Raw genomic sequence first — 21953 nt, 5'->3', positions numbered from 1 at the left:
GGCCACACGGTGTTAGCTCATGTCTTACACTCCCAAACTCCAAAGCAAAAATATATCATTGAAAATTCGATTGTATTTTGTTCTGACTGTGTTATAACGTGCTACTGCAAATGGCATTGTACAGCTGGCGCAAAATGAGAGAGTTGCAAACTCTAAACGAGTTGGATGTGACACCTGGATTGATACAATGATTGCAGATATAAACGTATGACAATAGGAATACTAAAAAGGGATCATAAGTATATTAAGTTGATAGCATATTGGATTTAAATCAATTAAAAAATTGATAAAAAAGGAATATAGCATAATAAATCACGCCCTTAAACTGTAGAGAACAAAAGCCCAAGTCAACCACAGCAGCAGTTAGTGGCACTACCACACTGCAGGTTTATAAATATAAATATAAATATAAATACAGCTATATATAACAGGTGGCACTACCACACTACAGATTTATAAATATGAATATAAATACAGCTATATATAACAGGTGGCACTACCACACTACAGGTTTATAAATATAAATATAAATATAAATATAAATATAAATATAAATATAAATATAAATACAGCTATATATAACAGGTGGCACTACCACACTACAGGTTTATGAATATAAATATAAATATAAATACAGCTATATATATCAGGTGGCACTACCACACTACAGGTTTATATGCAGCTTTCAACAGCACGTCTGCTATGGCTCATAAACCCCCAGGTAAAATTAGGCTGATGTGAAAGGTTTTGATCGCCCATCAACCATAGAGTTAACGTGATTTCAATGGGCACAATCGAATTTCCTGCAGATTAGTCTGTGATCTCCGGCAGGGATCGCAAACAACAGGAGAAGAACATGCGCATCTCACAGAGAGTACCTCTGACAAGTCATATTTCCCGAATTTGCAGACCGCTACATAACCACAAATCGATAACATAAGATTAGAAATGTAGAAGCAACACATTTCTCACTGTAGGAGTTTCCAGTAGACAGGGTTCACTTATGGAGAGTTTGAGACTATAAATGGCATGTTTCAATACTCTAAAACAGCCTGAGAATTGATTCATAGTTACGGGAATTAATTCTGGAGCCTTACATGAGTACTAATAGTGTTAATGGTCTTTCTACTGCACTGAAAGAGATTTCCTAAGGGTCTGGTGTCATGTGGAAGTTGTTTGATGAGTAGAGGAGAGAGGGCTCAGCTTGCCTGCTGATGTGCTTCACCGTTTCTTGTTTTGAAAACATGTCTTGAGAGGGTAATGGAAACCACCAAGTTTTCATTTGATAAGATTTTGTCCCAGGGACTCCATGGGAAGATTGCTGTTGATTTGGTGAATTATGCATAACTAGATACTGTATACCATGAAGAGAAGAGAGATAATAGATGTGAGAGTGAAGAGCCTGATTTAAATAGCATTCATACATTCTGCAATTGGGATAATTGCAAATAAATTAAATTGTAACACTTTACAATAAGGGTAGCCCACATTAATTAAGGGTTAGTTACCTTAATTAACAGTTAACTAATGTATCTAGTAATCATTTACTAATGGTGTTCATATTAACTCAACTAAGTATTGTGGTTGGGTTGAGGCATTAAGTCAATGAGGTTAAGGTTAGAGCAAGCTGGTCAAGGCTATTGGTCAATGCTGTTAATTAAGGGTTAGTTAATATTTATTAAGCACTTATTAAGCATAAAGTAAGCTACCCAGAGTGTTACCAATGAAATTACAGTAAAATGTAACAATTCTTATGCTGTTTGGTGGATACCCCTGAAACCCCATGAGGTAGCCTACCCTGGGGAACTCAACCCACCTTTAAAATCACTTTTCCAGTCTACCTAGTCTTAATCATGGTCTTAATATGAAGAACAATGAAGACCCTAGGCAGTGATAAAGCACTCTGGTGTAGTTTACTTACATCTCCGGTGTCCACCAGATGCTCTAAAGTGATAATGCCTTTGCTTTTGCTCTCGTTGTCACTCAGTAGGTCATCCTCGGACTCCAGCACGGAGGAGCCTGTGGAGGAGATGGAGGAGTTGGACAGCTTCCTTCGCAGTGAGCCGTCCACCACATCATCCCAGTCCTCCTGCTGCATCTCCCGGGAGCAGCCGCCTCCCTCCGGTGTGATGGTGACCTGCGGTACCCGGCGCGCCTCCATCAAAGTCGCGGGCGCAGGGGCGACTTGCGCGGCTTTCTGTAGGAGCTCATCGCAAATCTGGGGCGACTTGGTGACTGCTCTGCGCTCCGAGCGGCACCCTTCATTTAGCCCGGTCCCAGCAAGCCCGGCCTCCTTGGAGGTCTTCCTCCTGCTCTCTTTGGGCATCGGATTTTAGATGAGCGCAACTTTCTCCCTCGCTCTGTCAAATCTGGTCATTTCACTTTCACAGCCAGGAAATTGCAGCACGTTCTCCTCACCGTGCACTTTCTTCTCCAAAAAGCCAACAGTTTTGCGCTCTTTGCGCTGTGCTGAGCAGTCTCTTTGCGCTGGTATGTGGGGAACCCCTCCGGTGGTGGCGTGGCTCGTGTCGCGCGTCTGCGTTGTTCACACACGCACGCACGCACGCACACGCGCACGCACACGCGCGCGCGCACACACACACACACACACACACACACACACACACACACACACACACACACACACACACACACACATTCGAGCGTGTGCAAGCCTGCAAGGTTAAATATCTTCCGCATTGCCTTTCTCGCTTCCTGACTGAATTACTTCAACTGGCAGGTTGAACTTTTTTTCTGTTGTTTTAGCCTAGCTACTTCCTCATTCTGTCTCGCACCCCGTCCCATATCTGACTGTCAGACAAAACACTCATCTCAGTGTAATCATCAGACTGATGGCCATGACCTATGAGGCTAACAAAGGGCACTGACTGAAATATCTACACGGCAGCTCGACAGCTGTGGCGTGAAGATGACGCATACAGGTTTGAATGCAGCACTACATCAAACATATTCAACACCCACATACGTAGGCTATTCCATGACTGGAAGAGAACCAACATGTCCATTAGGTGATATAGATAGCCTATGCCAAAATATGAATAATGGGGAAATAAAAATTTAAACTAGAAATGTGGACGTTGGGTGCCATATGTAGCCTATTATAGGCCATAGCGCTTTTGTCAATGGTTCGTATTATCTCCCTAGATTGATGTGAACTTTGAAAATGTGGCTCATTGTGCCGTAACTCAAAACTCGAGGACAAGGGGCAGACCGTTGACAAATTTGCCATCCCCGATTTAAAATGCAAAAAAGTGTATTTCCAGTTATCAACTCCCCATCAGAAGGTGGCGCTCATGTGCAGCCATTGACTGCAGCTTGACAACACTCTTGCTCTCAAGAAGAAGCCATAAGCACTGACAGCAAAGATCGTGTGAATTTGAGAAGATGAAACACCCATTGGTAAAAACAACAACAATCAAAATCATCTTCCGCACCCCAAAAGTAAGGTTAATCAATGCACATGCACTTTCCTGCAATTTTACCCCTGATGGAGCCAGGCTACCGCTGATGTGCAACGGGAAGCCTCCCCCAAAACTTTTGGGAATTTGGATGACGTTTATGGTACCCGGAAATAGTAGAAGAGTGAGAGCTCTTCCTTCATCCTTCCTCCCAGCTAGAGGGCAGCTGTATGTGTTGTATTCCCTGGTTCTGTCGGTCGGCTGGAGCTAACGCTAGCTCATAATCTAACACAATGTTTGCCGTCAGAAGCGCTCTCCGTCTCGGTTCCAGGATCTCCATGCCCGCGCTGGCGAGGAGAGGATGCGCCGGGGGTGCTATCCCTGTGGATGACGTAGTCAACGGGCTCACCGAGGACCAGATACAGGTAGCGTTACCTGAACACTTACAGAGTTAACTGTTAGACAGTTTAGCTAACCATCTAACTAGCTGTTAGCTACTAAGTTACTAAGTGGATAACTGAACTGGGCTGGCCAAAGTTTGATGTCACATTGGCATCGCAGTTGACGGATAACTAGTCGTCACTCGTCAGACATGTGTCTGGTCTCAGGGGACCTAACGCTGCTAACAAATGAGCTAAAGCCAGCTAATGTTAGCTTCTTGAACTACTGTGGTTGGGTACAGCATGTCATTCAGTGTTGGTCATTTACGGTCAGGGCAGGTAACTGAAAGTTGTCAAGATACTGAAGGGTGAAATCAGGTTCAGCCTGCAAGTGAGTGACAGGAGGTCAGGTCAGTTGAGTGCACCACAAGTGTGTGAAAGAGAGAGGTCTGGGGGAGGGAGGGAGGTGGGGCTCCTTTGTATGTTTTGATTGGGTGAAAGTTGTTTTTCCATAACGTTAATCCTGAATAGTTATAACGTAGAACAGACTGTCAATCAACAGTTATCATGATTGTGAATGTGATGCATGATTTGGGTAGTAATTTAGCATATCTGCTTTTAGATCAGAGACCTTGTCACTTGCACTTACAGTAGATAATGCTGATCAATAGCATATTTCAGTTTGCCTTTCAATTAATTGATTGAGGCATGAATATGGAAATTGCAGATAAATATGAACTGTATGAATAAGGAAATAGGCAGTGGGCCCGCCCCACTACAAAAATCCAAGGCACTAGTCTCCATTGAAGTGAAAAAGCCTAGCAGGGCTGATGAAGGCTGTCATATAGTAGGGTCCACTGCCTACTACCATATGGACAGGAACCCCACCTCCAATGAGCACCTCTCCTTTTTACAACATATTCTTTAAGGCAAGCAGTGTTCCTTTTCTCTTTCTACAGTTTTTAAATTTGAACTGTAGCCTATTGGATAGTCCAACAATGCTGATACTGAACCTAGTATCAAGTGACTACAGTGTGACTAAAAAAAAGTGAGTTTCAAGTGATAACATTGTGTGAAAAGTAGTCAATAAATATTCAGTGTATGGGTTGGAGTTAATCTGAGAGTTACACAGTCTGTTAGTAAATGGGCAAAATCTACTTTTGTCACTTGATAATTTAGTATCAGCATTGGACTATCCAAATGAAGTGCTACCTCTATTCATTGAAAATACAACTTCAGTTATTTGATATGGAAGTTAGTTCATCTAAATATATAAATGATGTAAGGCGTCCGGGTAGTGTAGTGGTAGATTTCCTGCCTACCAACACGAGGGTCGCAGGTTCGCAGAACTTCGCACCCATGTGGCGGGCGTCCATACAGGCACAATTGGCTGTGTCTGGGGGAGGGAAGCCGGATTGGGGGTATGTGCCCTGCCCTGGACTTGGTGGAAGGGAACTGGTGGGAATGGGAATAGCGTGATCCTATAGAAAATAAATAGAGTCCGCACACTGAATTAAAGTCAGCTCCCAGGTCAGTTTATTTTAACGTTTCGACTACAAAGTCTTCATCAGATGAAGACTTTGTAGTCGAAACGTTAAAATAAACTGACCTGGGAGCTGACTTTAATTCAGTGTGCGGACTCTATTTATTTTCTATGTTATCTGCTTTTTGTCCTGCACCTGAGCCTTACAAGCGGATGTGCACGCCCTACCTCTTTCTTCAATAGCGTGATCCTCCCACGTGCTACGTCCTGCCGGTGAAGCTCCCCCTGTCACGTGAAAAGAAGCAGCTGGCAACTGTGCATGTTTCGGAGGAAGCATGGTGCTATTCTCTTGGCTCTTCTCAGATCGGCAGAGGGTGGATCAGTGACCGGGGAAAGATTGGCGAAGAAGTACAATTGGGGAGAAAAAAAGGGGGGAATCAGGAAAAAAAAGAAAGGAAATATATATATATATAATTAATTATGTTGTATTGTTTTTTTCTCTTTTTTTTGCACAGCTTAGGCAGACGGTTCGCAAGTTCTATGCAGAAAAACTTGCTCCTTATGCTGATGAGATTGACAAGAGCAATGAATTTCCACAAATGCGGGTGAGTTCATCTATTCCTTGAGCATGTGCGTGTAGGCTAGTTGGCTGATAAAGTTGCCTATTTCACCAGATGGTAGCATGAACATGATCCACACCTGTCACCTCTCCCATATTACAGATGTGTGTCCCCACTCCCCACTTGTAAATTTACCATCAAGCCAAGGGGAACAACCCCCAACCACCAGACAAGGCTGATACTGTGGCTTTGCATCTGTTTACATGTACTTTTACACAAGAAAAGTGTCAGCTTTTTTATGTTATTGTTAACTGGATGGTTGTCTTTCCACTAGGATTATTGGAAAGACATGGGGGAGATGGGACTCCTTGGCCTCACTGCTCCAGGTATGACAGCTAGAGCAGTGGTTCTCTTTCACATGAAGGACCCCTAAACTGACGAAAATTAGACCATGGACCCCCATTTGATAGGACTTTGTCCCACGGTCCCCCATATGATAAGATTGATGCTTTTAGATGTTTTATTACAGAAAGTGTATAAAACCCATGACCAAAATAGTAATTGTGTTACTTATGAATGGAATTATAGCGAAAATAAATTAGCCCCCTTTTGGCTGGGGACCCCCTGGAACCCCCTCAAGGACCCCTGGGGGTCCCCGGACCCCAATTTGAGAACCACTGAGCTAGAGGATTAAACAGCAGTTTTATATGTAGGAGCAGGTGTGTAAAAATATCTATTAGGATATTCAAATGGGATGATTATTGTAAAAATTACCTTTTATGTACATCTACTTCTTGTCATTCATAGAGTGGTGTCGACTTTTTAAATAATATTTTAATTCATTTAATGTGTGTAACGTGTTTTAAATATCCAGTAGGGAACTGTAGATGGAGATCCTATTTTCTTATGTTCAAATTTAATTTAGGAATTAATCAACCAGCCATTAAGAGCGTTATCAAATGAAAAAGTGTGTTTTTTCTTTTGCAATTCAGCTTCTGTATCCTCAATTATCTTTCGTTTGGACAATCCCTGAATCAATAAAACCTCACGCAGGTTTTTAACGACACAACTGCTTACAAAACAGAAGGCTGGCACAGTTTTGCATGAACAGAACACCGCTTTCAAAATGCTAGCACGCATTACGATTAGGCCATCAAGTTATGATTACACCATCAGGTTAACAGTGAAATGGGTTTGTTTTGGCTTGTGTACAACAATGTAATAGCCTGGCTAACAATGTAATGCACACCCCAACCCTTGTTTAAAGTGAGTTTACTCTCCCTCTGTCTTTTTTCAGTGGAGTATGGAGGCACAGGTTTGGGCTACCTCGATCATGTCATTGTGATGGAGGAAATGTCGCGGGTGTCAGCAGCCATTGCCCTTAGTTACGGCGCCCACTCCAACCTGTGTGTCAATCAGATGGTGCGTCATGCCAATGAGAAACAAAAGGAGAAGTACATGCCCAAGGTTAGTACCAAGCACTTTTCTGAAACACACTTTTCTGAAACACACGCACACGCACACGCACGCGCACGCGCACTCCCACACACACACACACACACACACACACACACACACACACACACACACTAGGGCATTCACAGACTAGTCGACTAGTCGACTAGTCGACTAGTAAAACCACTAGTCGACACTGTGCTTAGTAGTCGACTAGTCGTTTTAGCAAAAAAAAAAAAAAAAAAAAAAAAAAAAAATTTTTTTTTTTTTTTTTTTTTTTTTATATCTTTAAGAAAGAACATACATGGACTATCATATCCCATATCCCCCACAAAGAACATCAAAACACAACAAAACAAAACAAGAAAACTGCATAAAATACACAATAATCCAAGAACAAACAAGACTATTGGACAAACAACCAAACAAAAACAATGCATTCAAAGTAAATACATAGATCTTGCCCTGTTGGCAGCTAGTTAAAGCATAGCTTTAAATTGGAAAGCATCCAATCCCCCAGCTGTAGTTCACTGGTGGAATGAACTCTCAAGCTACCATACGTTGGATAACATTTACTACAAGAAATTTACTACAAGAATCAGATTCTTAGACATCCCCAAAATATGGCAACCACATACAGAGTTTGACTTTAAGAACTTTTTACCCCAGTGTCATTAGGCTTATCAGGATAGGAGCTGAATGCATTGTTTTTGTTTGGTTGTTTGTCCAATAGTCTTGTTTGTTCTTGGATTATTGTGTATCTTATGCAGTTTTCTTGTTTTGTTTTGTTGTGTTTTGATGTTCTTTGTGGGGGATATGGGATATGATAGTCCATGTATGTCGTGTAAATACCTCATGTTCTTTCTTAAAGATTAAAAAAAAAAAAAAAAAAAAAAAAAAATTTTTTTTTTATTAAAAATAAATTAAAAACGGTTAGTCGACTAGTCGACTACCTTTAGCGACGACTAGTCGACTAGTAAAATTCACTAGTCGTGAATGCCCTAACACACACACACACACACACACACACACACACACACACACAAACTCCACAAGTTTTAAACCCAAATGCGTGAATAAGTGAGCTAAAATTGCTGCTGCTGCTGATTGGGCACACTTGCCTTAGCCCAAATCCTGGCTCATGCAATTCTGCCACAATCTCTGTTGTGTAGTTCTGTCTCTCTTCATTATATAACTACTTGAAAAAGTAAAAAAATACAGATGGTAGGTGGATTGTGTGGATTGTGGCTACAATGTTTATCGTGCTGATCGTCAAATAAAAAGGGGTGGAGTGGCTATTTACATCAAGGACAATTTTGGTGTTAAATTAGTGCTTCCTGAGTCGGTGAGTAAATAACTTGAGTTGTTATCTCTTGATGTTGAATTATCTAGAGATCATCATATTATGTTGGTAGGATGGTAATAGGCCACCGTCTGCCATTGATAATTCATTGTCTACTCTTGTGGAGCGTTTGTCTCAACTGAAATACAATGAATTATTGTTGGTTGGTGATTTAACCTGGGACTGGCTAATGCCTGCATCTGATGCACTGAAAGCACAATGTGATTCCATAAATCTAGGGCCATATGATTTCCGCAAAACGGAAAAAACGGACGGAATCTTGGAATTTGGTAATAAAAATGGAATCAACTGTAAAACATGGAATATTGCAGAACTTTCCATAATTTGTCTAAAATTGATAAAAGTAGGCCTAATGATCAAATTAAGAAGTAGATCTAATGACGTAGTAACTTAAATTATTTCATAATTGTACAGTACAATAGGCCGAGAGAAATGATTCAGTTTTCGATTGGGGTGTTTTGATAGGGTGGTCAACCTTGCATCGGACCATTACTACATCTCACAACTTAGTTTTCACTTTGAGAAACATGTCGAACAGTCTGTTTGAGAGAGCCAAGTCATCAAAAAAAGAAAAAATATCGCTCCTAACCCCTCAATTAAAATTAAAATGGAAAACAATTTAATTTGGGAAAAACGGAATTTGGAAAAAAATAAAGCGCATTTCATATGGCTCTACATAAATCTCACACAATTAATTAATTGATCTACAAGACACAATCCCAAATGTTTACAAAAATCAACACTCACATTGATTTAGTTTGAACAAATATCCCTTTTAAATTTGTAGAATCAGGTGTTTTCCCAAATTATGTCAGTGATCATTGTGTGATAGCGGTTGTGACTGGGAGACATGAGGATCCCTAAATGTAAGGCATGTTTTGTTGAAAAATTTAACATGAAGATGTTATGAAGGCTTTCTTACATTATCTATCTGTATAATTTTAACTGGGATAGAATTGCATATTTTGATAACGTTGAACTGGCCTGGAATTATTTTCAGGGAAGTTTCAGTGATATTGTGAACAAACACGCCCCCCTTCTGTACATTTAGAATTAAAGGGCATGATAATCCCTGGTTTACAACCGAACTATCAGAAGTACTTCATGAATGTATTTCAGCATGGGCCAAGGCACGCCAATCAGGAATAGAGGCTGACTAGATTTATTTTAGACAATTGAGAAATAAATCTAATCTACCTCTCTCCTCCAAAAAGCAAAGGCAGAATTTTATTTCATTTCATTTATTTATTAAGGACTGCACAACAGAGTCGGCAGAACTTGCTTTCGGTACAGCATGTTACAGCATATAGCAACTGTGTCAGCATAGACATTACAATATATAGACAACAAATAGCAACATAAATACAGGACATTCAACATAGACAGAGATGACCGGTATATGGTGAAAAAATCCAAAGGTGAGTGGAGTTGAGAAACCTGATGGCAGTGGGGAAAAAGCTGTTTTTGAACCGGGTTGTTTTGGTGGAAATTGATCTATAGCGCCGGCCAGAGGGCAACAGTTGGAACTTCTCTACGACTACAGAAAGCCTAAAAAATCCAAAGAAGTTCTGAAAAACTATTAACACGTTCACTGCCATTGACGAGATATCTCGGCTTACAGAATCCAACGGTTCACTGCCAATGACGAGATATCTCGGCTTAAATTTTTTTTTTTTTTTTTGACGGTGGGACGTGGATCAACGCTCCCCACGTCTCCTATAAAAATATTGAAGCCAGCGAACGTGTACAACCCATTCCACGGACCCACTAAGTGGCGACAGTGCTCTCCCAGACTAGAGGAAGGCAAGCAAAAAGCAGTTTGAGGAAGCCATTCTCATGAAAATGGATTGGCGAAAACGCTTTCGTTTTCGCGCTGATTGCTGGCGGTGCGGGATTGCAAATTTGCATAATAGATTACGGGTGGAACACACTTTGAAACACGCAGCATAAATAAGACCAGAATCGCAAAAGCTTCATCAAAGCTCTCAACCGAAATCACAAGAAACGAGCGAGCCCATATCCAGACTTGCCGAGCGGCCGCCAGCAGACAGGCAGCAGCAGCAGAAGCAGTGAGCCTGGTGACGCGAGGTTACAGCAGCAGCAGCAACGAGCTTGTGACATGCCCGCTGCAGCCAAGAAGAACACACACGGAGGGAGGAGTTTGAAGCAGAGGGGTGTTTCCTGCTGTTATGGAGGAAATTACTGTTCAAAACTATTGTTTAGATGTCTGACGTCTTACTGATGCCAAAAATGAATGGTTAAAGTGACTGTTCTATCGAATTTCACAAAAAGCCGTTTATCTCAGAATAATTTTCCAGACGCTGAAACCATGCTGTATTCAACTGCTAATGCTTACATAACTACTAACTCTACAAACTAACTCTTTTAGACAGAGAAAGCACACATTCTATTAGTTCTTTTGAGATATTGTGTGTTCACAAAATCTTAGCAGAAAAGAATCCTCGGGTCTTGAAAGATGAGCCAGAATCCTCAAAAAAACCCTCTGGCAGAACCTACCTACAGTAAAAAAAAAACGGCTGGCAGTGAATGTGTTAAATCATTGTTTGCTAGCTCTAAATCAGTTAATCTGCCATCCAGTATACTCATTGATGACCTCAGGGTAACTGACAAGACAGAAATGTTGAGCCATTTTAATAATCATTTTATTTCCTCTGGTTTCTTGTTTAAATCCGATAATTCCTCTAGAGCAGAGGTTCCCAACCACCGGGCCCCGGAATGGTGCCGGTACGCAAAACATTTGCTGCCGGGCCGTGGCCCGTGAGGAAGCGATGTAAGACAGAAAGAGAGAGAGACGGAGAGAGAGTGAGACAGACAGACAGAAGAGAGCGAGCAGTAGCTGAAATCGAAAGTAAAAAGACAGGCGCAAGGAGAGAATCATAATAAAACATTGTGCTTTTTCCCCCACGCACACATTAAAAAGACCCCACGCTGGATTGGTTTGCACGTCAGGTTACAATGCACGCCTATTTTGTGTAGTAAAAAAGACGACTAATGTGAAATCATGAAAGCTCTTGTCTCACTATACTCTTTGTCTGTGCTCAGACTGTAAATATTTACCGGAAACAGCGCCATGACAGTTTGCCCGCATTGAGAAAAACGTTATATTAGAGCTACAATAGGGGGGTACGGTGGTGCAGTGGTAAGCGCTGTCGCTTCACAGCTCGAAGGTCCTGGGTTCGATTCCCACCTGGGACGCTGTGAACGCTGAAGGAATGCGTGCCCGTCCGCATGTCCTCGAGTGCCCACCGCCCGGGCGGGGTCGTCAAAAGGGCCTTTCTGTGTGGAGTTTGCATGTTCTTCCCGTGCCTCCCGGGGGTTTCCTTCATATAGGAACCCCTTCACCAAAACATGCAATATCCTGGTTGCTGATGTGGTGCCTCCTCTGGTCGTGAAGGGCGCCTGTTCGGAGGGAGGGGAACTCGTTGGAATAGCGTGATCCTCCCACGTGCTATATCCTACCGGTGAAGTTTCCCCTGTCAGGTGAAAAGAAGCGGCTGGCTAACTGCCCATGTCTCGGAGGAAGCATGGGGCCAGTTTTCGGCTCTCCCCAGATCGGCAGAGGGTGGAGCAGCAACCAGGATAAATATAAATTAGCACTAATGGGGGATAAAAATGTGATAAAAAATCGGGGGGAAAATATTAGAAAAAAAAATATATATATATATTAGAGCTACAATATTGTTATAAATATCAACAACTAGCCAACGCTGGTGGGCTGTATGGAAACAAGAGTGACGAAATGGTTTAAAGTTATTTCAAATTGGTCATTCACTTGCGTTTTACTGCCATGTAACCAGTGTTGGGGGTAACTCATTACAAAAGTAACATATTACATGTAATAGATTACTTTGAGCAGTAACTCAGTAATATAACTTATTACTTATAGGATTTCAGTAATATTATACCAGTTACTTTGTCAAGTAATTCAAGTTACAAATTGAGTTATTTTTAAAAAAATCAAAGCACTTACCGTAAATTCCGGACTATAAGACGCACCGGTGTATAAGCCGCGGGACCAAAATTGACTATTTTTTTCTTCTATAAGCCGCACCGGACTATAAGCCGCGGGTGTTTTGATGTTTAATTACCATATGAAAGGGTTCGTGCACAGAGAGGAATGTCGGGAAAGAGATCGCTGTTTGGGGAAGCTCCCATTTATTAACATTTCAACAAAACAAAACAAAAGTCAGGTCACTAATCCCCAGACAAAATCACACAACAATAGGCTACCGTATATGTGCAGCAAACCTGTAACCAGAGAAGTCAAGTCACTAATCCTCGTCTTCCTCTTCTTCCTGCGTACTGAAACCACCAAAGTCCTCATCTTCAGTGTCGGAAACGAACAGGTTCAGGGTGGCTTCGTCAACCACTCTCCTCTCTCCTTCAGGTGCCATGGCACGAGTCCGATACCTCACGAGTCCGACACCTCACGAGTCCGAAAAAAGAGGCTAACTTCCCCCAGACCCTAACCCAAAACCTAACCTCTCCCACCCCCACGCCTAAACCTAACATCCCCCAGACCCTAACCCAAAACCTAACCTCTCCCACCCCCACGCCTAAACCTAACCTCCCCCAGACCCTAACCCAAAACCATGAGGTGTCGGACTCGTGAGGTATCGGACTCGTGAGGTATCGGACTAGGGGGCAGTCCCCGTGGCGTCATCCTCTTCATCCCGCAGCAGTCCAGCGTTTTGGAACCCGTTGGTAATTGTGGATGTTTTCACACTCCTATAATATTCCGTGATCTTCCTTTGTGTGAATTCGCCGAAGTTTGTGATTTTCTCCTGATAGTCGGGAGGGAGTTGTTCAGTAGTTCTCCCCCGGACGGACAGTCCCTTTTGCCCAGGTTACGCGCGGCTGCTCTGTTTGATCGGCGGCTGCTCTCTTTTAATGCGAGATTGACTGCTTTCAACTTGAAAGCTGCCTCGTGTGAATTTCTGCGTACCTTCCCCATGGTAAGTGAGAGTGTTGCTTCTACTGCTCGTCTTGTTGTGAATATTCCTTGATCTTCCTTTGTGTGAATTCGCCGAAGTTTGTGATTTTCTCCTGGTAGTCGGGGGAGGGAGTTGTTGCCCGAGTGGCCGTTTGCTTACCGTAATTACCATATGTAAGTGGTCACGCACAGAGGGGATTGTCGGGAAGAGATGGCTGTTTGAGGAAGCTCCCATTTACCGTATTACAACATTTCAACAAAACAACATAACACAACACCACCGTTGTTTATTTTTACAGTGCACACAGTGTCCGCGGTGTGGTGAAAAGAGGGCAAGAGAGGAAATTAAAACAGAAGTGGATTTATAGTTAGAAAGAGTGCTAAAAAAGAGAGATTTTTTTTTTTTTTTTTTTTTTTCTGAAAAAATCCATAGATAAGACGCACCGTTATATAAGCCGCAGGGGCCAAAAAACGGGAAAAAAGCCGCGGCTTATAGTCCGGAATTTACGGTATTTAAAAAAGACACAATCATTCCCTAATCAAACTGTGTGTTTTTATGCAAATAACCACTATAGATGACAATAACAAAGGAAAAGAATAACATTTAGAATTTTGGATTGTTTACACTGACTTCAAGGCGGTTTAAATTATTTTTCGTGATGGTTCATCCATCCATGGATGTCATTATGCTGCTGCTGCTGTTTTGGTAAAAGTAATGCAAAAAAGTAGTGTAATAAGTAACAAGTTACTATACATACAGTAATATTGTAAAGTAACTTATTACTTTCAAATGAAAGTAACTAGTAATGTGTAGTATATTACATTTTGAAAGTAACTTGCCCAACACTGCATGTAACTAACATTAGCCCACAGTACCAGAGCGGACCATGATTACCCACAATGCCTTGCGCTGCCCCAGCTCTATTAGCCAGGACAAGGGCTCATGCTACATTTGAATGCATAAAATAAAGCTGATAATATACAATTTGATTATTTAAACGTCTAACCCAAAGTACATCACAAACAGACAGCCCTGCTTAATCCTCACAAAAAAACGGGTCCATTGGAGTGAATGGAGATGTTGCAACTCTTCTATTACATGTATATGGCTCTGGCGTTAGCTAATGATCACATGAGTGGGAAAGGCGGGGGTTCACCATGACATAACGGTGAACCAAATCGGCCATTATGGAGGGCCAAATAAAAAAGAAGCAGGTTTGAACCCATAGAGGGCACTCTCACTGCCTGAAAATGATAGTGTGTAGAATTCTAACAGTTTAGTCTCAAATGTGGAGATTCTGCCTAGAATCCTTCACACACCACCTTAAAAGCCATAAACATTGGTTAAAAGCTGAAAAGAAATGTGTTTTAGGGGTTAGTTACCCTTTAAATACATGAAATAAGGTCTGTGGTTAACAAAAGTTTATGGGGTTTTCGTTTGTGTTCAGCAAGATAATCTTCACAAACGAGGACCACTTTTATGACTTTTGAAACATTTCTGAAAATCGCATTTACGTTCTTTACTACTACGAAAATAGTAAGATCAGCATTGTCAGATAAAGTTGTTACCAGAAATGGTCAACAAATTAATTAATTGATGACCACTTGTCTTTTAAGGCGCATATCCAGTTTGTTTCAAAGAAGCTGAAACTTTTATTAGGTTTTTACTTTAGAAACAAGCCTTGCTTTTCTTTTTGTGTGAAGCGGCAACTGGTGGAGTCTACCTTTTTACCCTGTTATTGACTATGGTGATGTGTTGTATATGAATGCCTCTGCTCAGTGTCTCTACCTGCTGGACAGCGTGTATCATGGGACTCTGAGGTTCATTACAAACTGTTGCTCTCTTACTCACCATTGTATATTCTACTCAAAAGTGAATTGGCCTGCTTTATGTGCTTACTTGTCATCGCTCTTAAGCTTGAAATGTGAGAATTACAATCTCCATTCTCAGGACAGTCTACGATTTGCTGTTCTCAAAGTCCGACCTGAACTAGGGAAGAAAGCTTGTAGGTTTTCTGCACCCACTGCATGGAACAATCTACAGTCTGATCTTAAACTTCATAGCTTAGTAACCCTGAATGCTTTCAAAGCTATGGTGAAATCTATTGAAAACAGGCTGTCTCTATGCAAATGTTTTATCTGTTCATTTTAATGTTATTGAAATCTACGTGTTTGTGTTTTATGTTGAAACTTTGTGTTGCTGCTGTTCTTGGCCAGGTCTCCCTTGGAAGAGATCCTTGATCTCAAAGGGACAAACATGGTTAAATAAAGGCCAAATAAAATAAAATAAATAAAACTCTGTCCTCACTCTGGTTCTCTCCTGTTGCCAGTTGATGACAGGAGAGCATGTAGGAGCGCTGGCCATGAGCGAACCCAATGCTGGCTCTGATGTCGTGTCCATGAAACTCCGAGCCAAGAAGGAAGGTGAGAAGCCACAGAGTGTGATACATTCATCTGCATTAGTGCCTTTCACTGCCTTATATCAAAATCATGACACATTGTATACAGATGCTGATCAAAATCATCTCACTCGACTGACTTGTTTTTGACAGAAACATTGCTGGCAATTGGTCCTTTTCACAACAAATATTCCTTTGGCGAATGCAGCTCCAGTTCAAGAGGGAACAACACACATACACTGACTGCACTGCCAGATTTTTCAGTATGAGCAGTATACTACTGTAGAGACTTGAAATTTGGCTTGGTGTTTTCTTCAAGCAAGACTTGAGCTAAAGCAAGACTTTAGTACGGATTGCAGCATTTGTTACTTTGTGTTAAAGGCTGGTTAAAAGTCATTGGAATGTTCATAGCATTGGCTACTATAACAGCTTTGTGTTTTTCATATAGCCTGATAAGAGAATCGGTTAGGCAGCCCATCCCATTGTCTGGTACATGGCTCAGGGACAGAAAAAAGTTGTGTTTCCAAACTTTCCATCTACCAGCATGTAGTTAAATAGGGCTGACCGCAAAAAAATTGAAGTTTCGAAGCTTCAATCGTTGCCATGGTAATGGATGTCCAAATCAGCAGTCAAATGCTTTGTTGTTGTTTTTAACCCCCTCCTCCTCCTCCCCTCTCACTTTCTCTCTCCACATGCACAGCCAGCTATCATGAGGTGTAGCTTCAGCTATCATGAGGTGTAGCTTCAGCTATCATGAGGTGTAGCTTCGTCAGACAGTCTCTAGTTTCCTGGCTGGGCGGGGTTCTTCGGGCCAACACCTAAGCGTAGACCTCAGCACAAAATGTATTGATTTCATTAGTTAGTGAACCTGTTCGTATTTGTGTTTTTCTAGCCTCATTCCCTTACACAAATACACAGTGACTACGTTTACATGCACACCATATTCCAGTTTTTGCCCATATTCGGAAAATGACAATATTCCGACTAAATGAATAATCCACTAATATTCCCGTTTACATGCAGCTGTAGCTCGCCCTCCCAGGTGGGGGAAGGAGAGAGAGAGATGCAGGTAGAATCAGCTGAGTTTTGTTGTGTTCAGAACAAACAGAGGAGCCCTGACTGTATTCTTACCAGCGTCATCTGGTCCATTTCAGGAGCTTGCTGCTGAAAAGTTTGGCGTTGCGATATCCAAGTTTTTCATATTAAACGTAGGCTACGTTGTTAAACCAGAGTCAGTTATAAGAGATGCGTCATCTTCCGTGTTTCTCATCTCCTCCCAATCAGAAATGTAGGCTTTCCTTTTCGCATGCGACAGATGATGGATTATTTGATTATATTGCGTCTTCTAGCGCTTCTAGCATCAGCTGACCGCAAACAGGTAAGATGCGTCGCAAACTGCCACGCAATAAATTGAGACACATATTCCGAATGCGCTGTATACATGATCAAAGAATCCTCCTAAAACCCGAATAATACTGGAATAACCCACATTTCTTAATCGGAAAATGCTAAATTCGGTAAAAGGGCAAATTCGGAAAATGCAACTGGAATATGCTGTTTACATGACCCTTATCAAATTCAGAATATTGTCATTTTCCGAATAATAGTGGAATATTGTGTGCATGTAAACGTAGTCACTGCTGCATATATCGGTACCATTTTGAGTTGATTCTGCTTAGATGAGATCAGCAATTTGTATCACGTAAATTCAGATTCAGATCCCTACTGCTGCACTGGGGTGGGAGGGTGGGCTGAGCATGCAGGTTGTGATGGCAGCCAACCAAGGAAACCAACAAAAGAAAAAAGGCTGAAAGCTACTAAATGCTTAAAGCGACTGAAAATAATGAATGGAAATACACAAACATCAATTTCAGATCATCACTGAACAGGAAAAGTATGAACAACACCCTGGAGGCAGCAAGAGATGAAGAGAGGGGGCAGATAAATTACAACATAAGAAGGTTTCAGAAAGTGACAGAAGAAATCAATGAAATCAACAAGAGAATCACCTGACTTTTGAGAAAGGCAAAGAAAAATGAAGAGCAAACATGGACAAGCTTTACTTTGTTCGTCAGATAACTCTTCAGCTTGGAGAATGCTGGATAACTGACAGCAGCAAAGCAGAAGACTGAAAGCCACCTCGAGAAGACAGCTACAGAAATGTACAGCCGTGTTCTGTTTCCCAAGGGAGCCAGCATCTCAATCATTGAGATGTGATGATCGCCTGTTGAAATGGAGGGAGGTGGAGACATGGTGAGACATGGAGGAGTGTCATCAGCTTTAGGGCCTGATCCCTTACTGGCTGTCCATGTAAATATTGATGTTGACGCTATTGTGGATTGTAAGGCGGATTATAGTGGAGTTGTAAGTGATGTATGCTGGTGGTTAGAGAGACAGAGGTGGTTCAGCGATGACCGAATTGATTGTTGAGCCTTCTGAAGATGCCATGAGACAAAACATTGTACTGGAAGATGCCCATTAAATAACCTCAGACACATGGCTGCACTCACCTTTCTCTTTTTAACCTGCGAATAATGTGTCTGAGTAAATGCTTATACTTGTACAAGGTTATGGCGTAAGGCAATGAGTCCCAAAGTGTGGGCCGTGAAGGTACTGCAGGTGGGCCGTGAGACCACTGCGCGAGACGCATACCTGCCAACACTCCTGATTTTCGCAGGAGTCAAATTGCTGTAGCGGGCTGAGTTGTAAAACAAGAGGTGAAGTTCCTGGTATCATTATGAAACTAGAAGACCTAAGGCATCCATTGATTTGGTACATGAACTTGCTAACTTGTTGGGAAGGGGGCTAAATAACGCTCCAAATGTAGGCAACATTTTGGCGAGGGAAAAACTATTTCAAAGGGGTCCCCTGACCCTCAAGATATCTGAATGAAAATTGGTTCTATGGGTACCCATGAGTCTCCCCTTTGCAGATTTCAAAGTGGGCAATGGCATTCTTAAAGGGATAGTTCACATTTTTCAAAGCCTAGGACTATTTGCTACTGATGCACTATTTGCTACCAATGATGATGTTGATTAGTAGAGTTCTTTCCCAATTCCCAATCCTCATAGTAGCTCTGGAAATGTGGGCAAAAATGAATGCAAGGTCAACGGGGTCACTCTCCTGTATGTACAGGTGACTGAAGCTCACTGAAATTTACTTTGTGTTGGACTTGCCCTTCCCTGTACTTGGACTTGCCCTTCCCTGTACAGTTATTGGCTGGACATTTTTAAATCAATTTCAGACTGTACTGGGACCCAATTTGAACCAACAGCTATTACAGCATTGTTTGGGGTTCTGCCTCACACTCTGCCGCTTCCAAAATATAAAGCAGACTTTGTTGCTTTTGTAACTTTATTAGCTAGACCAGTGGTTCCCAACCTTTTTTGTGCCGTGTACCCCTTGAGCTGTTTTGCCATGCCAAGTGTACCCCCTGACAGCGTGTTGATGATTCTCCCAAATTTGTTCCATTAATCTCATTCAACTTTTACTATCCAACACAACTGATTATTAAATTAAAACAATATAAAATTAAAATCGTTTTGAATGACTCCCCTTTAATACAAATAGCTATACACTTATTGAGAATGAACAAAATATTATATATAGCCTATATAGAGATAGATATATTCAGACTCACACAGTAACAGTTTCAACTATTTTTATTTAGTCACTTGGCACCTTTAAAAAGACACCTGAGCTAGTTTGTCTTTCATAAGCTTTGACAGTTCTGGGGACAGCTGTTACCAGGCAAAATATCACACATAAGATAAGTAGATCCAAAAAGCAAAAGTTCAAATCAGTGCACATCACACAAAAATAGCACACAAAAATAGCACACATATTAGATCCAAAAGGCAAAAGTCCAGTGCACATTTCCCAGTTCAGGATATTCCCTTTCAACCTCACAGCAAAACACTGCCAAGAATGCGACAACTGAATATTAAACTAAAATCATTTGAATGACAAAACTCTTATGATTCAGTTATTTGGCAGCTTTAATGAGACACCTGAGCTTGTTTGTCTTTCATAAGCTTTGATAGTTCTGGGGGCAGTGTGGCAACAGCTGTTACCAGACTGTTCTCCACATTCAGTCTGTTCCTCTGCTTGTTTTTGATGTGGGTCAGAGCTGAGAAGGTCACCTCACACATATAAGTAGATCCAAAAGGCAAAAGTTCATTCAGTGCACATTTCCCCAGCTCAGGATATTCCTTTTCAACATCACACCAAAACTCTGTCAGTGACTTTTCAGCATGTGCCATCTTCACCCCACGATCAGAGGACATGTTAGGGCTGCTCGATTATGGCAAAAATCATAATCACGATTATTTTGATTGATATTGAGATCATGATTATTTGACACGATTACTCATTGACATTGAGAACATCATGAATTTATTGAACATTTACACTGCCTTTTTATTTAACATTGGATGTCTTTGGATTTTAGATATAATTGAAAATAAATAAGTGAAAATAAATAATACAAGTGCAAAGATTTACAAATAAAATAAAAACTAAAATAAATATACAGTATAGGCCTACTATGTTGCAGTGAACTGCCACAACCAACTGCAACTATCTACATTCAATATGTTGGTAAACATGAACTAGTAGTCCTTAAACCTCAAAACTAACCAAATGAGAACACTAGTAACGTTCGTTTACATTACATTAAATTACTCATTTGGCAGATGCTTTTATCCAAAGCGACTTACGTCGTTTAGGTTCATAATAGGCTATTGTTAATGTTTATCTGTGAGCTCGTTAGCTGTTGAATATGCGGTCGCATTGTAAAGAGTGTCCTGAATCGATGACTGTATGCGGTGGCAGTAACTAGATGGGGCTTTGTATTTTTGTTCGTTTGGTGTTTATTGCTTGGTCATAGACCACTTTGTGAGTGGATTTCAAGTGATAGGTTGTGTTGCGGAGTGCTGCCACGACCGCGGCGCGCATATCTTGCACTGTTTGTTCCAAGTCTGTGGCTGTGATTGACAGGTGGGTCAAAACTCGCATCGCAATTCCGTGCTGTATATTCGCATCGCTCTTGATGTGTGGACCTTTAAACTCGGCGAAACCATAGTGTTTCCACCCCACATACGTTGTTTTACCTCTCCTCTCGACCAGCGGCTCTCTTTCTGTGACTTCTCTCATCTTATTCTTGTGCTACTACGGAAATAAGCGGGGAGGAGAAGTGCAGTGGCTCTCTGTTCACATGACAGTCATTCCCAACTCGAGCGGTGTGTGTGTGTGTTTTGGGCTTTGGGGGAGGGGCCGAGCACACTGCTGCAAAGGAAAGGGTGCGCTCGATTTACAACACAAGACAGAACGAGAGTGACAAGAGCCGCAAAATCGTATTAATCCTCAATCTTTCCGCGTACCCCCTGCAATGTGCTCGCGTACCCCTAGGGGTCCGCGTACCCCCGGTTGGGAAACACTGAGCTAGACGTCTGATTTTGCTTAGGTGGAAGTCAACTGCACCCCCCTCTCATTCTGCATGGATCAGGGACATTCTTTATTTTGTTAAAGTTGAAAAAATCAGGTGCTCTGTAAATGGCTCACTTGCCAAATTTGATCAAACCTGGGGCTAGGGCTGCACGATATTGGAAAAAACTGACATTGCATTATTTTTTTATTCTGCGATATATATTGCGATATGAAAAAATACAGGAATTTTCACCAAAAGTCTTGAATAGGTATATCAAGCCTTGCTCATTTAAGAAGGTGGCCTAGTGGGTAACGTGCACGGTTGACGTAGTAGGAAGTTAGTGTGTTTTTAGCCACAGACAGGGTGAGTTGCAGGATCCTAAGTGAGTAAAAGTACTATAGTTAGTAGGAAAAGAGCTTAGAACGTAACAGAGAGGGCATGCATTACTGTATGTTATCAGTTAATTTGCCTTACTTGACATTGCATGCTCTGCGATGTGACTATTGCGCATG

The 21953-nt window shown here is 41.6% G+C and overlaps 2 protein-coding genes across 2 annotated transcripts in view; one reads left to right on the top strand and one right to left on the bottom strand.

The window, feature by feature from the left end:
* itpka (inositol-trisphosphate 3-kinase A) overlaps nt 1–2498 on the bottom strand; it is a 22192-nt gene extending 19694 nt beyond the window's left edge. Inside the window, exon 1 of the mRNA XM_083634397.1 lies at nt 1922–2498. Within this exon, the coding sequence (XP_083490523.1) occupies nt 1922–2326 (405 nt within the window). The 5' untranslated portion in view covers nt 2327–2498. The remainder of the gene's footprint in view (nt 1–1921) is intronic.
* Nucleotides 2499–3662: 1164 nt separating this feature from the next.
* The window catches only part of ivd (isovaleryl-CoA dehydrogenase), a 30977-nt gene continuing 12686 nt past the window's right edge, over nt 3663–21953 (top strand). Inside the window, exons 1-5 of the mRNA XM_083634243.1 lie at nt 3663–3844; nt 5798–5887; nt 6177–6228; nt 7140–7309; nt 15945–16038. Coding sequence (XP_083490369.1) covers nt 3713–3844; nt 5798–5887; nt 6177–6228; nt 7140–7309; nt 15945–16038 — 538 coding nt within the window. The 5' untranslated portion in view covers nt 3663–3712. The remainder of the gene's footprint in view (nt 3845–5797; nt 5888–6176; nt 6229–7139; nt 7310–15944; nt 16039–21953) is intronic.

Source organism: Poromitra crassiceps, assembly GCF_964638095.1.
Source record: "Poromitra crassiceps genome assembly, chromosome: 3".
Lineage (NCBI taxonomy): Eukaryota > Metazoa > Chordata > Actinopteri > Beryciformes > Melamphaidae > Poromitra > Poromitra crassiceps.
This window is presented reverse-complemented; position numbering and strand designations above follow the sequence as displayed.